This window comes from Lipophrys pholis, assembly GCF_963383615.2.
Source record: "Lipophrys pholis genome assembly, chromosome: 22".
NCBI lineage: Eukaryota > Metazoa > Chordata > Actinopteri > Blenniiformes > Blenniidae > Lipophrys > Lipophrys pholis.
Window position 1 is genome coordinate 1,129,770 of NC_137644.1, and position 19,000 is coordinate 1,148,769.

A 19,000-nucleotide genomic window follows, 5' to 3' on the forward strand; every position below is an offset into this window, starting at 1 on the left:
AGTTTGTCTTAGAGATTAAGCTTTCAAACTGCTTAAAACACAGCTTAACCTTGACATCACATGTACAGTATGTGGATTAAACCTGTAATATTCTTTGTTAGCATTGATAAATGTGTTGCTGTGATCGCAGACAGCACTTTATTGGCACTGGACAGGAGTTTAGTCACAAAGTTAGAAGCTCAGTTCAGGTCAGACCACAGAAAAAAAGGAAGGTCTGTGATCTTTTTGTGAAAGAACAGCTGTTTGGTTTGTCAGCAGTAAGAAGCCAATCCACATCAATTACACACAATTTCCCTGGAAACCAGGATTTATGGGTATGGTGAAGTGAAGGTTGATATATGAAAGCCAGCACATTCTCAAATTCTGGATCCTTTAAGCAGAGAAATGTTGCCAGATCCCAGTCAGATGTCTAATTTGGCCATTTCTGCGCACAGGACCCTGATCAAGACGAGCAAAAGGTGTTTGTTCAGTCTGGGCAGAGATCCTTGTAGCAGGAACTAATCCTGAGTTTGGACTCTCCTTCAGCCTTCAGCTACTATTGGTTTCTGGCTGTGCCTCAGCAAAACAGAAACATTTCCCAGTATAACACTTTTTGCAGATTTCTTACTGGATATTTGACACTTGAGATACTTGAGACAAATCGTTCATAATATATTATAAACTCTTTTTAACGACAGGTAGATGCAGAAAGATGTTTCGGCTGCATGGGCAGTCTTCCTCAGTGTCATCTGGCGTGTGATGACGTGTCGGTCTTTATCAGGTGACCGGCCAGAGAGATCTGTCAGATTCTGTCAGGTCAGCCACGCCCCTCGCCGCCAGGTGGTCTCTGGAGGATGGAATCCCAGGTGTGTGAGAGGGTGTGTAGGGTGTGTAGGCCTCCTCGTCCCAGTCCATGGTCGTCTGCTTCCTGATCTCAATGGCCTCCTTTAGCCACTGTCTGTGCTTGTTTCTCTCCGAGGTGATGACCCTTCCCTTGTCCCAGTCCATGATATGGTTGTTTCTTTTGCAGTGATCGATGATGGCTGTTCTCAGCTTCAGAGTTAACTGCCTTGCTTCACAGTAGTCCGGAAGCAGGACACAGGACACAGTTTCATGCTCAGCACCTTCATTTTGCCATTAACTATCTACATGTGCAGCTCTTTGTACCTGAGCTCGACCTGCTCCGATCACCCGCTTTTCTCACTGTTCCTTTTGTTGAAGTGTTGGTTTTTCACACCTAACAGGAGTCCATATTCTTTGTCCTGGCCCAACCAGATTGACATTTATTGATCCATCTGGAAGCACAATGTCCAAAGCTTGTCTTACTCTCTGGCTGACTGACTAGAGTAGCCCTTGTTTGCCCCCTAGTGGCGGGTGTACTCTGAACCGTGCATTGCAGTATTCTATATTGCTACATCCTTTCTCTTTTGAAAGTTTTCTTTTTTTTTCTCTTAGCACATGTGTAAACACATGAAATGCAAATAAAAATGTAATTTAACACAAGTACATAAAACTTTCTTTTCTTATTACACATTTCCAAAACAAAACAATGGCTTGCAAAGCTCATTCCCTTCTTCCCCCCAAAGTTACCCAAGTGCCCTTTATGTAGTAATGTCGTTGTAGTGCTGAGGCTTACGAACAACTCTACCACATCTGGTCGTCTTTGGCACGTCACTGTTGGAGGTATCACTCTGAGTTTGAGGGTTCGGCTTGGGCAGTACATTGCCTGATTGGGTTTGTGGCGTATTTACAGTCTCTGTCACCAGCCTCTGCTTGAGGAACACCATGAGTGCGTCTGAGGTGTCTCCAGTTCCTCCTGAGAACTGCACCTGAATCCAACATACAATTGAAACTTGTCTTTCCAGGACTTCAACGTTTTTGAAAGATTTCTGGAGTCCAGACACAGTATCTGTGGAGGTCTGAGTCCGTCCATGCGGTTAGCGTTAGCTCGTCATCTACAATGCTAGTCCTCGCTACACGTTAGCACTTTGCTGTCTTCCGGACTTCCCCGGTGCCTCCGCAGCAAACTACTCAAAACTTCAGCAAAAATCCACTGCCGCTGCCACCATGTTAAAGTGTGGCTTTTTCATATCAAACAGGAGTCCATATTCTTTGTCCTGGCCCAACCGGGTCGACATTTACTGATCCATCTGGAAGCACAATGTCCAAAGCCTGTCTTGCTCTCTGGCTGACTGACTAGAGTAGCCCTTGTTTGCCCCCTAGTGGCGGGTGTACTCTGAACCGTGCATTACAGTATTCTATATTACTACACCTCTGACACACGCTCGCCCACTCACACACACTGGCAATGCAACCTGTGCACCCAGCATCTGTGAAGGGAGCCACACACACACACACACACACACACACACACACACACACACACACACACACACACACACACACACACACAGAAACAGACACACACACACACACACACACACACACACACACACACACACACACACACACACACACACACACACACACACACACACACACACACACACACACACACACACACACACACTTTGATAACGCTGTGCATACCGGCACATACTACTGAATGTCCATGCATATCGCCGAATGACCAACATTGTTGTACAGATCGTGATACTCAAAGTGGGGGTCAGTAGCTAGATCACACTTCACAACATCGGTAAACATACCATGAGGCAGTGACGTCTGGTGGAGTTTTCTTCAGGGGGCGCTATAACTCCCAAATAGACATTTACCAAAAAGCAAGCAAACACTATTAAGGAATCTCACCAGTGTATTTACATAAATTCAAACAACAATAGCAACATTATAATGTCATGTACTGTTCTATTTTTGGTACATACATTTTGTATAATAATAATAATAATAATAATAATAATAATAATAATAATAATAATAATAATACCTGTATTAATCCATGCTGGGTCAGATTATCATGTCAATAACTCTATGTGCTTATGGATTCCTATTCTGTAGTCTTCATCCAGCTGACATGAAATATTTATTTTTCCAAACATGGCAAGTTGGATTGCATTTTGTTCATGCTTCCTTGCCTTTTCTGATAAGTGTTTAAAATCCATAATACTTGTATGAATCCCTGCTGGGTGGGATCCTGACGTTTGAAAAGGAGGCAGGAAGGCAGAATAAAGCAGCAGCTTCACTACCTGCAGTGAGTCCAGCCTTGTTCCTGGACCAGGTCCTGGAAAAAGACAGGCTGGACTGTGTCCCTCTGTCTTTTGACTGTTGCTGGATTAGGATGTCCAGCTGATCAGGACTTTGACGTCGATCTTCTCCTGATATGTTCTCCTCTCAAAAGGTTGTTGTCTTAAGTGACTTTACTGAATTAACTAAGCTCTCTCTCCAGTTTGCGTCTCTGTCCTTTCTTCTCCAACTCCCGCGACTCGACCCGTCAATCAGCCGCACTTTATGACAGACGGCTGAGACGTCAGCCCAGCTGCATTCAGCTCGGGGCTCAGGAAAGGTTCTCCCCAACGTCCTCCGATCTCTTGTATTGTAGACGAGCTACTGCTCATGTACGACTTTAAACCAGAGGCTATGGCCAAAGATTTTTGCGCCCCTGGTGGAAACACGTCACCAGTCAGACAACACAACTTTACTCATCATTAACTATAGAATTATTAACTTGGTCGTCTAAATATGCACATACATACAGCTGAAAATATTATGTATGTATGTATGTATGTATGTATGTATGTATGTATGTATGTATGTATGTTTTATCCAAATATCTGTGCTTACTTTCTCTGTCCAGATGACCCACAGCTTTATCGTGTGGTTTGGGGACATATTTAACACTCCTGCTACCTGCTGTATTATGATAGTGTTCACTTGTGACTAATGGTGTTTACAGCTGCTGTGGACGTCTAAAATCGTGCCACGATTTATGATGCCACTTTGTTGGTGAAAAACTTCAATAGGTGTAACATTTGGACAGATTTTAAAACCAATAAGCCACAACATTATGACCACCTTGGTCACTGTTTTGCTTTCAAATCAGCCCTGACGCTAGAGCTGTGGGATCTAGAACCAAGCAGTGAGCAGATCCTTTACTGGTGGATGTTTGGTGGGCCTCAATGGGACCACCTGCATCAATGAGTCTTCGCTGGCCATGACTCATTGATGCGGCTGGTCCTAATCACCTTTTTCTCCTTTCTAGGACTACTTTCACCAGATTACTCCCTCTGCGATCTCTCCAGTCAACATATCCTCTCACTGTTACTATTCTGTCCTCATCAAACTCGTCCCATGTCAACACCTTGGTCCATTTTTCTGCCTCTCACACTTTCCCTTTCTAACACTTTTGCCAATATTATTTTGGATAGAAACACTTTATTAGAGAGGTTTACTGTCACAACATTCAAAAAGAAAATATAAGCTTGTGTGTTTTGGATGTTTCATGGTATCTTGTGTCAGACGTCATGGTTATAAATGACACAAGTATGACATTTCCATAAGAAAAACTCACTGTGTGCAGGTTTTTTCACCACAATATCCCACAAGACATGTTGGAATGTGTTGGAAACAAGAAGTGATGAAGAGATGCGGTGAGATGTGTTTGCATTGGTGTTAATCCTGCTTTGAGCCGTCCCTCCTCACCAATAAACTGCAGTGGCTCTGTGATTACTCCAGAGCTGGTTTAAAGTGTGAGCACAGCCTGATCTGGCAACCAACCTCTCCTCTAAAGAGACCTGCTGGAGACTCCATGAGACATGTTTCTGAGAGTTTGCATGGTTTGTTTGAAGGGGAAGTGTGGTGGAAACAGGCGAGCTCAAGCAGAAAACACACAGCAGATGACACACACACACACACACATTCCCACTGCCATGTTGCTGCTGTGTTGGTACACTGAACACTGGACAGTCTCACCTGTGGCCCTCGATGCTCAGCAGGTATTCGCCTGCCCCCCATGGTAACAGCTTTTCTTTGCAGCTACTTTGAAGAAGCTGGACCCTTCATTGAGAACATGGCTGCGAAGAGGAAGCAGAATAAGAGTGTGAACCCTCCTCTCCCTTTTATCCCAGTGTCTCCTGTCTGCTACCTGCTACTCAGGTTCCTGTCCTCTTTTGTCCTCCTGCTTTCTGGTGATAGCCCCTGATTGCCTGTCTTGTCTGAGTATCAAGGTTGAAGCCAACATCAGGTTGAAAACAATATGGACCAATCCTCACTGCATGAGAAGAGAGAGTGACTCTGGGGGGGGGGGGGGGGGGGGGGGGATTGTCTATATCAGTACATAACCCAAAAAACAGACATCTCGATTGCAGCCTGATCTTAGGAAAAAAAGAAAGAAACGCTCTCATGAAATCAAACTACCCGACCAAACATCCTGCCAGCTCTCTCACTTCCTCTTCACTTTCCATCTGGGAGAAAACACATCCATCCCTCTGCCATCTATGAATCCACCATCCATCCACCATCCATCCATCCATCCACCATCCATCCACCATCCATCCACCATCCATCCATCCATCCACCATCCATCCATCCATCCATCCATCCATCCATCCATCCATCCATCCATCCATCCATCCATCCATCCATCCATCCATCCATCCACCATCCATCCATCCACCATCCATCCATCCATCCATGGGCACCTGTTTCTGCTGCTCACCTCCACTCAGAGGCTTACAGTTCTCACGATCTTCTCCAGTGCATGCGTCCCGCCTCGTCCACTTGTCTGCTGCTGCCTCTCTTTTTGTCTCTGGTTCACTCTTACTGATCTATCTTTATGTCTGCTTGCCCCGGCTGCATTGAGGAGCCTCCACTGCATTTGTGTGGTTCACTGCACAACAACCCCCTACACCTTTTTTTGGTTCTTGCTTTTTTTTTTTGGACCCCTTTTTAAAAAAATGTAATAAAATTCTTGTTGATGTTTGTAGCAACCTCCTATTTCTATCTAGTACATTTATTATTTTTTTTTACCATTTTCCTTCTGTATCTGTAGTATATGTAGAATGGTTTAACCACACCCCCTCCACTCCTCACCCCGACAGCTCCTTCACCTCCTCGCCACCATTTCAGTCCTGGAGCTGAAGCTGTAGAGGGGCTCGGACTTTTCTTTCTTTCTTTAGGACTTTCTCTTTCTACTCCTGTTTTTTCTCAACCTGTCCTCCACACACTCTTTCTATTTTTTCTTCACACACTCAGGCAGCGCGAACGCTCAGAGAGGAGCACACATGCTGGTGTGCACAGCCTCTCAACTCATCAATCTCATGCATTCTTCCACACAATCTCACACGAGCACTTTCTCAGCCGTTACCTCGGCACCAGAAAGCCTCCATTCATGGCCCAAGTGTGCTTCACAGAGTCCTCCACTTTGTCTATCGTGCACCTGACAGGAAAGGGAGAGAATGCTCATAGGCCAAAGCTGGGGGTGCAATGTGGGTGGGGTGGGAGGTTGGAAGGGAAGTTATTTACCCCCATATGCACCCACTCTTTCACCACTCAATCCATCCCATAAGAGTGAGTGTGCACATCAAAGGCGGCAAGTAGAATTCATTCACATAGAGATGCTTATTCAGGTCCTAATGACTTTACCAAGTTCTTATCATCCAGACCCTGAGCCCCCAGCAGGCCAGTCTAACGGTCATCTGCTCTGACCACCTTCCTCACACACATGCTTCGCACACACACACGCACGCACGCACGCACGCACACACACATGCACGCACACACACACATGCACGCACACACACACTTTTGGGACTGTGTTCAGCATTGATTGCTGTCAAAGCCAGTTGTTATGTGTTCCATAGACAAACAGGCAACCAGTGCTGCGCCCAGACTACCTCCTCCCGCTGTTTATTTTAGATTTGCATGTCTTTTCACCCCCCCACCCCATTTTTGAGTGTGCAACCCTCCTTCCCTTCATATACCTCTCCTCACCCATTGTAAGCCATTATTAGACCGATTCTGTATGTTCCTCCTCTTCCTCTCTCTCTCTCTCTCTCTCTCTCTCCAGTCTCCTTTATTCCCCCCGACCATCTCATCTTCAAATGCTCCGTTAGTCTTTACCCTTTCCTCTCCCAGTGCCCACATGGAGATGTGTACCCCCCAACGTTTGCTCGCCTTCTTCCTTCAGCCTAATACGGGGGAAATGATTGCAGATACTGGCCATTTGATATGGAAGACTGAAAAGTGCAGCGGCGACAACAGCAACATCAGCATCCAATTTTTGGGGGATCCCCAAACCCTTTCTCATTCTTAAACATCCGCCTTCCACAACTCTATCATTTATGTTTTTAAAAACAAATCTGTCACCCTTTCCCCTGAACTTTTTGCCTCCTTCCTGCTTCATTGTGTAAGCTCCACACTGATACTGATCATTTCCATTTATTTTGATTTGTCTTTTTTGATTTGCTCTGGGGAATTTATCATTTGTTTTGGGGATTAACATGCTAACAGGGGTATTTGGCGCTTCTCTGTCGCTTCTTGCTTCTTGGCTTTCTTTTTTCCATCTATCTATCTATCTATCTATCTATCTGTCTGTCTGTCTGTCTGTCTGTCTGTCTGTCTGTCTGTCTGTCTGTCTGTCTGTCTGTCTGTCTGTCTGTCTGTCTGTCTGTCTGTCTGTCTGTCTGTCTGTCTGTCTGTCTGTCTGTCTGTCTGTCTATCTATCTATCTATCTATCTATCTATCTATCTATCTATCTATCTATCTATCTATCTATCTATCTATCTATCTATCTATCTATCTATCTATCTATCTATCTATCTCTTTTGCTCAAACGCCAAGAGGGGCTGAAGGTCTGGTCATTGGGCTTCTCATTAACCTGCTGCTCACTGTTTGTCCCCTTGTCACTTGTGTTTTAGAGAAAGATGAGGCTGCAATTGAGAGCTCTGAATTCAATGCCACGTCAGTAGCTGATGTGGACAAGCGGGTGAAACGGCGGCTACTTATGGGTAACTCTTTTCTTCCTCTTTCTATGTGTTGCCATGGCGCTTGTGCTTGTATCCCCCCTCCTCATTACTCCTTCTGTTCTTCCTCATTTGCCTCTCAGTCTTTATGGTTTTGTTCTAAAGCCAACTGTAAACCTCTGGTGCCCACTTTGTCCACTCCCACATTCACACTTTTGTTGGAACCTTTGTTGGAGCAAAGGATTAGAAAGATATTATTTCTTCTAAAAAACAAAACAAAGAAACTCTCTACCTAACTGTGCCTGCCAAGACTCTTGGTGGGTCAAAGGTTTGTTTTTTTTTCAATGATGAAAACCCACCTTGCTCCCAATGCTTTATATTAAATCACCATTGTTTCTGTAAAACCCCTGTGACAGAATCAGCTAAAGAATTCCCCCTAAGCACATATTAGACTTAGAATCCACAGTGATTACACAACTATTCCCTGAGTTTGCCTTCTGGCAGTATCTGAAAAGACTCGACAGTAAAAGCAATGGAAATGCTGAAAAGTGCAAACTGGCCATTATGGTCTTTTTTTTTACACTAAAGGTTTAAAAGTTTGTCTTGTGTTAATAGAAATGCTTTGTATTGCTTGTACAACTCAAAATAACTGTAAATATCACAATATCCAATAGCAATCTATAATCTTATTATTGTGCATCCCTATTTGTGAAACTGAGTCTGTGGACAAAACACTCCAAAGAGAAAGCATCAGATATGTGTCCCTACCCCTTACAGTGTACGACTGGTCAATGTGGATATGCTTAATTTCTGACTTATAAGGTGATGAAAGACCTCAGTGTTGGTGCTTCTTCTGTTTAAATCTTTAAAGCTGTCATTGGGTATGTGCGGAATAATACCATGTGGCCTCACCTTTCTATCTTTCAAGCCTCTTCGTAATGTTTTAATGACTGATTTCGTTTTTGTGATTTCATGATTTTCAATTTAGTAAAAGTTTAGCTTGTTCTGAAGCACCAAAGCACCTCCTCCTCTATGCTTTTATTAATTTCCCTAGACAGATGCAAAAACAGAGACCTCTGGTGTCACATGCTGTCTTTGGCTTGTTAAATTAGAAATCCACAATATTAACATTGGCTGATTTTGTCAATCTTAACAAGAAATGTTTTTTTTTTACATGAACATTTCAAACAACAAAAAATGGGTCGCATACAGTTGCATCTCAGATAACTAAATTATTATAGATCAATTAATTGTTTTCTCGGTTATTTCTACCCTCCTAACATGTAAACTGAAAGTATTTACAAAAATGTTATTGTGATCTGATCAAATCTGTTTTAATGAGATCAAACATTCTGACATATTTTTTTTTTTTGGGGGGGGGTTATTGTTTCTAAGTAAAAAATGTCTTTTGATTCAAGCAAAAATTATATATTTCAGTTTGTGTGGAATAAATCCCAACTCTATTGAAGTTTGGAAAAGGAAAAAAAACAAATAAAAATAAAATTCAGAATCACCACCTATCTTTTCACACAAAAAGTTTCTGCATTTCTCAGCTGATTGTTGCTTTAAAAATAGATTTGATCAAATGTCTGATTATTCTTCAAGACAAACTTCACCTCCTTCTGACACGTCATCAGCTGACAAGGTCAAAAACGTATTGACAAATATTGTGCATCCCTAAGTTACATCACATTTCTTTTCTAAGCACATTTCTTTTCAGCAGGTTTCTGATCAGGGTGACATTCCAATGACAGAAAAATCCTCGGTTTTCTTGAAGTTCGTCTCCCTCCATCCGTCTCTCTAACTTCTATACCACTTTGTTCAATTCAGGGCTGCAGGAGACTGGAGCAGACCGGAGCGTGGGACAAGGCAACGGTCCATCACAGGACAAACAGACTTTCATTTACTTTCTAATCTAGAGGAGGTTTCCAGAAATCAATCCACCTCAAACCAGGTTTTGGAACTGTGGATGGAAACTGGCGTACCTGAAGAAAACTCTTCTTCCTCTGTCCTTTTCTTTCCTACCCCAACCTATTTTCCTGGAGTGTTTAGTTTTTCCTTACTGGCTAGAAATGTGTTCTACCAGCACGTAATGCCATAGCGTTGGTTACCCTTTGTCACCGTGACTTTAGGGAGATCACGTTGGAGAAGATATTAAACTGTTGTCAATGTTAGTATGAGGTTCGGCTACAGCAGCACCTCGAGCCATGTCACAGCAGGCTGAACACATTTCATACACTTGGTCGAACACTGAGAATTCCAAGACTGCTTTCAGTAAAAGCAGTTCCTTTCGGCTTTGTAAGTGGTGTTATATCCAACAGTTTGTCGAAAAATATCTTCCCAATTTTCACCTTGAAAGTTGTTTACTAGTTGCAGCTAGAACTGTGGTAAAGTTGGATTAAATTGCTCATCACTCAATAAAAGTGACATGCACAGCATGGGAATCTTGTGTAAAAACACTCTAATTACCTTAAACTGCACTTCAGCTGTTAAATATCTTCAGCTGTAGTTGTGTAGGCCTGTTGGGTTTCACTGCTTGAATCTCAAGATCAAACTCTCATAGATTACTATGGAAAACTGCTGAATTATACTAAATTACTACATTCATTTCATACCAACCTAACCCTAATCTTACCCATAACGTTTATACCAATGGTGTAATACATTCCGGTCAGTCAAGGACTACTTCTGAATCGGAACAACAACTGTGTGAAAGAAGCCAGAAAAAAAAATACAATTACAGAGTCAAAGATCCAAATAACGTCAACAAAAAAGATAGATCTCATGACATTGATGACATTGTAATTTGAAGAAAAAATCTCCCACACAAGCGACACAATGAACTGAACAAGTTTGAGATTGAACCATCCTGATGTGAGGCTGCTTTGCTCACTACTGAATCACTGTGCCACCATCATGTATAGAGAGTTTGAGTTGAAGAATGTGAGCCTCCTTCATGCATGTGCAGGACACAGAGCTCCACGTACCTGCTGGGAACACAGAATCCAGCCCAGGCTGTCACAGCCAGAACAGCATCAGCGTGTTCCGATTCACACAGATCTCAGTTGGTCTGATTTCTCGGACACACCGAGCGCCTGCCTCTGCTCTCACTGCCATCAGCACTCACACGACGCCCGTCAGGACTGACAGGGATGCAGCGGAGTCTTTAATGGAAATCTGCTTCCGAGGCAGGTAGAGGAAAGGGACAGGTTCTCAGTGGATGTCCAAGTTTTAATATTGCATGAAGAGCTATATCCACAGCCAGTGACCAGACACATGAGCAAAGAGTTCAATAAAAGGTGTCTGTACGCCTGACCTCCAAATAAATCATCAGCTCATAACAGATGAGTGTGTATTTACATTTATGCATATACACGCGGCTTTTAGGATGGAGTTGTGCTGACTGACTAATTTAAAGTGCCCCTCACAGGATGTTATGTGCTGAAAGATCACCAAGTCCAGCCTGATGTTCTCCAGCAGCGGCTGTGACTTTAATTATTGCTTCAGTGCTTTTCTCTTCTCCGGTCTCCAACTGGAATCAATAGAACATGTGTCCTCTCTCAGCTCTTAGCGTTTCCATGCCGGGGGTGTGACGGACATGTGTACACTCAATATCTTCGCTCTTGTCCCTTTAATTCTTCCTCTCGCCAGTTACGTATTGCAATCCCCACAAATGAAGCTGCTGCTCCAGGAGATCAGGAGACCTGGATTCACTCGTTGTTATCTATCTGACCTTTTTGACCTCAATTATTTTGCTCATGATGACAGTTCCTTCCCTCTCCTTCCAGTTATTTTACCCGGAATTATTCCATCCAGATTGATAACAGTTTCTTTCACAACCACGTCATTCAAACACATGAAAATCCATATATCATATAAATCAATAAAACCTAACAATGCTAATTTTCATTACTTGGTTTTTTCTCTTTCACTTGCCCATTTTTTCATTTAATTCAACTAAATTTCTCTTTCATCAGACCAGAACACACAAAGCCCGTCCATGGCACCAGTTTATGAGGGTTTAACCAACCTGCTGAAAACAAGTCTTAAGATGTGATTCATCAAATTACATTTCTCATTCAGTCAATTGAAGGAATTATCCATTTTATTATATTCCATAACCCCTTTGCCCCCCTGCAGTCCTTTATTGAACTTTATAGACGTAAAGGCAGCTCTGTTTCTTTTGTTTACAAATAGTTAGGAAATGTATTAGAAATCACTCTTAATCAGCTGAAACTCTTGAGTATTCCCCTCACATTAGTAAATATCATGCGTTTGTAGAATAAGTAGCAGAGTTGAGTATATGTGTTGTGCCCAAGCAGCTTTACTTTGCTGTTGGCTCTTGCTTGATTCGGTGGACTGGAGGTTTGAAATCTGCAGAAACAAGACAAAGACAAGACGATATCAAGTGTGAGTTTCAAACTCAATCGCACAAGATGACAATACGTGCCAGTATGGAGCAAGTTTATCAGAGACTACCTCCAGAATATATAAATGGAGAGATATAATCACCTGCCATCTCGGCCTGATGTCACCTGACAACTATCATAACAACATTGACTTGCCACAAATTCAGGTTGAAGAATTTGAATCATACAATATCTTAAAGCAATGGAACCAAGTCATCTGGACTTGTTCATAAGTCTTAGATGATATTTTCCAACTTATCCAAGTGGCTTCATCCATTCATGCTGTAGACTTCAACAGCCAGTCTGATCAAGCCAGTTGGACAGGAGACGAAACTTCTCCCGAGTCGCAGCCTCCTACCTGAACCAATTCTAATTCCATAGACATATATCCTACGAAGCACCATGGACATAGTGGTGTCTATTAAGAGGAAGCTCAGATATGTTGTATGCATACTACTGAGGCTACTGTTTGTTAACTTTAATAATTGCTGAATTGGCAGTCTTGTCATATCTTGTTCTCTTTAGACTTCAATCAACCAACCAGACAAGATTCAACAGTAAAGAAAACCTGGGAAAGAGAAATCCACATACTCAGCTTTGCTGCTCATCCCAAAAATGCAAAAATCCTGACAAATGTGGCACTTTTAAAAAGAAAACTAAACAGGCTTTTCACTGATGGAAGATCCATTTACAAGAATCATTGTTACAACAAAGAAAAAAACAAAAGTTTCCTCATCTTTTGTGCATAGTGAAGGCAACTGAGTTTGACAAACTATTAACCACATGTAACACAAAAGTCAAAAGTATTTCTATACTTTGCTAAAATGACATGGCATGGAGTCAGATGAACCTCAGTCTCAATGTGTGAACACCAACACAAACAGAGCACCTGACTTAGGCCCTGTTGCCATGGCAACGTTCCAAGTGACAACATCTTGTGCGTTAAGAACAAGTGTTGTGTTTTTACAACAGTTGCAGACACACTGACAACCATGTAGTTAGTATGCCAGGCCACCAGTGGGTGCTGTTGCTTGTTTTTGTAAAGAAGCTGCACATACAGTACATGTATGCAGAGAACAATACAATATAAATGTTATTAAAACCAAGAGTACTCGACATTCGTAAGGACAGATGACAGATGAATTGGATGCTATTAGGGGTGAATCTCAATTATAAAACTGAGATGGGAGTTATGCCCCTACAGAGGCCGTCATGTTTGTTACTCACACATGAGCAGAAAAACTAATTACTATGGCGGTGGTGTGCGTGCACAGTAACAGCACTCCGTAGCCTCCGGCTGTCTCTGCGGATGGAATCGGAAGCATGAAGGAGAAGTTCCACCTTGTGAGCCGCTATGAAAAAGTGATGGTTGCAGGGACTCCGAGCACTGCTGACGGACCCCCCACATGCAACACAAGTTTTGCGGTGACACTCGTTGTCGTTGTTGTGAAAGCAGGGCCTTAACCATCTTAGGACAAATAAACTTCACACCCAGAAAAATCGAAGCTAAGCACATGAGTCTAAGCATAACGCTTGTGAATCCAACCCTGCAGTAAAATGGGCAGAAATACATAGAGATGGAGGAAGTATAGGTGGGGGCTGAGGACGGGATTGAAGGGCTTGTCTGGCACATCAATCAGGCCAGGCAATTTGTCTGTATTCCTCTGAGCAGGACTGTGCTCACCCTCAGCTAATGATAGGGCTCACTTTACTCCGTATAAATCACCCACCCAAAAACACCACCTTCCACATGCATCCCGTCTGCCATGCAGAAAGCCTGGCCTACACACACACACACACACACACACACACACACACACACACACACACACACACACACACACACACACACACACACACACACACACACACACACACACACACACACACACACACACACACACACATTTCAGTTGTGAGGCAGCAAGGGGGTGAGGGGTTCGCTTCACATCATATTCTGCCTGGAGAATGTACCGCCTCTCCTCGCCCTTCATCTTTGCTGTACTTTTCTCCTTCGAGAAATAAACTAAAATTGTGACATTTGAAATACTTCACCTTCAGAGCAGACACATGGAAGGAACAGTGAACCATGAACACAAAGCATAAGCACATAAATGGGGCCAGGAACAAAGGTGGGCTTGAAAACAGATTTAGGTGAAGAAGCTGTGAGACTGAAGTTATTTGGATCCACATGAGGAAACATTAACAAATCCACAAATAACTTCCTGTTTCTTGATGGAAAGCAACAGCTGCCCAGGCTCTGGTGTGTTTGTGATTCTGCTTTATGCTAATGCAGTGAACTCTGGATGTGCATGGGTTTGCTCATCTCAATGGACTTCAGCCATTTTCCCCTCTGCCCTTCACTAACATACACTATCTCCTGGCATTTTAGGGTACATCCACACAACGAAGAAACAATCTTTGTCCTCCCTGGTCTTCTCCCAACAAACCGTCCACACCTCACTATGAACACGGCTCAACACGAGGCTTCAGGGCATGTAGTACACATGCCAGGCCTTTAGGGGCGCTGTGACTCACCAAACACAATAAAAACACAGAAGAAGACAGACCACATAGAAATTTAGAAGTAGACTTCTGCACATAAACACATAAACCACTACATATGACTCTAGTTTTATAGGTCTATGGCCCCGCTCCACCTGCTTCTAGCTTCTGCAGCTCCACCCGAGCTTCTAGTCCCTGATTGTTCTGGTTATTAGGGGACGTTGTGGACCGCGGTGTGGGGGGGGGTGGGGGTGGGGGGGGGGGCTTACGTCATCGTTTTTCCATGGATGATCGTCTTTCCCGACTCTGAGCCGGGGTTTTAGAATTTACCCACTCTGGGACACGTGTTCAAAAAAAGCCCGTCTTCGGGCTCCTAAACTCCGCCTCATGTGGACGAGAGGCCAGAAACAGCTCGTTTAGGTTAACCGGGTTCCTGGTGTGGACGGCCCCTTAATCAAAGAGCAGAAGCTGTCAAATAGAAGGGGAACAGCCCTGTATTACATGTTGCTGCTGTCCTGGAAAAGCCATTTCTGTTCCATAATATCAAATCTTTTAAGGATTCCAAGTAGATTTTATGCTGTGCTTTTAATTAGAAAAGCACCGAAAGTGGTGCGCTCGGTACAAGAGTTTTCTGTGGATTTAGCAGAGTCAGAGCCAGCAGACGCAGAGCAGCCTCAATGTGAAGGTTCCCATTTTAGGTGTTAACAAATCTTTTTCAACAAACTTGGGACTCACGTCGAGTTTCAGCGTCCTCAACACTCCGGCAGGCTCACTGGCCGAGTGTGTGCTCGGCTTTGCAAAAGCAACAGCAGGCGGGCAGGTGAGCTCGAGTTACTACGAGCTCGTGTTTTCTTTAGGATCAGCTTGGGCAATATTCACAAGTCTCGGCAAACCTCATCTGAACCACAAACAAGAACATTTTTCTGCAGGGGGAGAATACACACACTGGTCTGTCCAAGCATGGCGCACGACTGAATCAGTTCACTAATTTAATTTTCCCCATCTACTCTCCTAAATTTCCCTTATAATTTGTGTTAACAGATTTCTTATCACTTTTGGAAACAGGACCAAGTTCTGGGCCCAAGTGTCCCTCCCTCTCATCTGTCAGCACAATGTCATGTGTTGTTGTTGTTGTGTAATGTTTTACTGGTGTGATGCATCTCTCTGGAGTTCATTTGTGCAATTTTCTTCCCCTTTCATTTAAGTTGTTGGGTTTGTGTTGACAAAGCTACATGGGAAGATGCAAGAATACTGTTGTTTGATTTGTGTGTTCTGCTGCCACTTGAAGCTTTGTTTGAACCCACCGTCACCGTCTGTGGTGACATTTTCCAAGCAAGACTCACATGTTAACAACAGTCCAACTATTTGTTCTCTTTCTTTTTTGTCTCTGCCCATATTTGCCACAGAGACCTGCGCCGTCAACAACGGCGGCTGTGACAGAACATGCAAAGACACGGCCACCGGGGTGCGCTGCAGCTGCCCCGTGGGGTTCACCCTGCAGCCCGATGGCAAAACCTGCAAAGGTGAGTGAAGATGCTGAAGAATGTGTGAATGTGCTGCGTGGGTGAGGCTGGTGAGCCTGCTGCGATGGTCAGTGGTCTGGGCTCACCTGAGCGTTCTGCTGAGATCTGAGTGATCTGGAACCCCTGGGGTACCTGGGGTACAACGCCCCTCGCGCCTTGCTGCCCGGAGCTCCGGTCACGGTCACTGGCACTGCTTGTTGTTGATTTTTGTGAGTGTTTGCATGTCCAAACATGATGATATGTTGATGATATCAATGACGTTTATCAGAGAAGAGGACGGCCGTAATGGCCATCATGGTCACAAACAATTATAGCATTTTGGCTAACCTTTAAACGAATACTCAGTGTATTGGATTAACTTGTGGGTTCAAAGTGAGTCACACGGTGGTCTGTGCAGTCAGTAAGGTTACAGTCTTCTCAAGTAAAGCAACCAGTTACACAAATGCTTAGGAAAGCTAAATCAATGTTATTCTGAGCTTTTCACAATATTATATCCTACTGGTGTAAAGTGACTGCAGGCTGGTGGACAGAGATCCATTATGAATCATGTTCAGTGGTTAACCCAAGCTGAACTTCACATTCCTCTGGCACATATGTTGTAATACATTACGTTAACCTCCTACTCTCATTTGCTGCCCACCAAACATCATGCGATCAGAGACAATGGAGTTGCCATAGCAACAATACCTCAGTAATGTGTTGCCAACGTGGCTGCTTCCATCTATTAATGTAGGTATGCTCTTAGAAATGTCATAATGGTGTGTGTGTGTGTGTGTGTGTGTGTGTGTGTGTGTGTGTGTGTGTGTGTGTGTGTGTGTGTGTGTGTGTGTGTGTGTGTGTGTGTGTGTGTGTGCGTGCGTGAAGCAGTCTGAGAATGTTGCATGTAGGTGATGAAGTACTCGAGCCGGAGCTGTCTCAGCTGAGCCAGGCAGACGAAAAATCGGTACATTTTGAGATATTTGAACAGTGAGGCCCACGTCTGTCTCACTTCCTCATCATCATCATCATCAATCTTTATTTCAGACTCTTGGGTCCAGACAAAAACTGAAAAAAAAAACAATGAACACTAAAAACAACAAACACAGGCAGAAATGAAGTACACTATTATAGTCCATAAAACCACTGCCTCCAGCACCTCCATTCCCAGATGTGTACCTTGTGTACCAAGCAGTTGAACCCCCCCCCCCCCCCACAGCTCTCAATGGAATGACAGCGTCCTGCATGATAGCAGCCTCCATAGGTGTGTTAATGGGATTAACGATATAAAGTGCTTTGGGACTGCTCACACAGTTGAAAAGCACTATATAAGTTGGACGGGTCCGGTCTGTTCATAAATCTGTATACAGAGTTTGTAATAACAGCATTAAGGATGGACACATTAAATAACACAAACAGCTGACGGGAACTGATCCACAGTGAGGCCTTCAATATTAAATAAATCATTATAGGAAACATGAAGATTGTTCAATTTAGCTATGCTGTAATTCCATCACAATTGTATTGTGTATTGTAGGGTAGCTTACAGTAGGCTTTAATTAAAATTATTTATACCTTGTCAATACACTTGCGAAACTTTCATGCCAGCGTGTTAGCATATAACATAGAACACTGCCTTTGAATGTCCTCATCATCACAAAGATTATCCCTTATCACATGGCCGAGGGATTTGACTTTGTCCATAATAAGAAGCTTACTTCCAGATAGATAGAAAGAAACACAGTCCTACAGTCATGCTTTGTCCACACAATCATAACCACACTCTCTTTAGCATTAAACCTAATTCATATTGCTTACCACACTCCGAGCAGAACCCAAGTACTTGTTGTAACCCAACTGAGTATGGTGACATAATGATAAGATGGTCTCCCACCAAGCATCCCACCTTATATTGTCATTGTCTTTGACAGAGATTGTCCATAGAAAGATTAAACAGCATGGGGGGACGATAGAAATGGTCCAGAAACTTGCATAGTTTGGTTCGTATACCAAACATGCAGTGTCTTTATTGGATAAGGAGGAATCCCTCATTGATGTCATTTTTAAAATAGCTTCCCATTGTTGATTTGGTGAAAGGCTTTGAGGCGTCCGGGAAGAGCAGAAACATGGTGCTGTGCCGTATGTACTAGTTTACACTCTCAATCATAGTGTACACACATATATATATATATATATATATATATATATATATATATATATTATATATATATATTTAATATATATATATATATATATTAAAACCAGACTGTTCATCAGTGGTGTCGACGTAAAATCTGACTATCTCGATCTTTCTAGAAGAATAATTAGTAACACTTTTGATAAGACATTTGCTAAGGCAATAAATAGGCTTATAGTTTTCAATACTGGACATTTTCCATGTTTTATCCTTGATCAGACCCAATTTCACAACTATTGACACAAATTCAACAGATGTCCACAATTTTATTGCGGCCTGCATCTTTAGCCATCCCTCCATCCATCTTCTCCCTCTTCACTGTTCCCGGGTGGTGGGGGTGTCAGTCTGAGCACCGTCACCCAGATCACCTTGCACCCATTAAGAACATTCCTGCAGGTGGAGAGCCCACAGGAAGGTGGAGAGCCCACAGGAAGGTGGAGAGCCCAAAGGAAGGTGGAGAGCCCACAGGAAGGTGGAGAGCCCACAGGAAGGTGGAGCGCCCACAGGAAGGTGGAGAGCCCAAAGGAAGGTGGA

General features: G+C 43.3%; 1 protein-coding gene across 2 annotated transcripts in view; it reads left to right on the plus strand.

Annotated features, from left to right (window-relative positions):
• The window catches only part of scube1 (signal peptide, CUB domain, EGF-like 1), a gene marked incomplete at its 3' end in the record, with an annotated part of 251,229 nt that overhangs the window by 151,414 nt on the left and 80,815 nt on the right, over nucleotides 1-19,000 (plus strand). The window contains exons 7-8 of one of the 2 annotated variants that reach the window (XM_080492502.1): nucleotides 7,812-7,901; nucleotides 16,177-16,293. In XM_080492502.1, the coding sequence (XP_080348628.1) occupies nucleotides 7,812-7,901; nucleotides 16,177-16,293 (207 nt within the window). The remainder of the gene's footprint in view (nucleotides 1-7,811; nucleotides 7,902-16,176; nucleotides 16,294-19,000) is intronic. The other variant, XM_080492503.1, reaches the window with a different exon arrangement.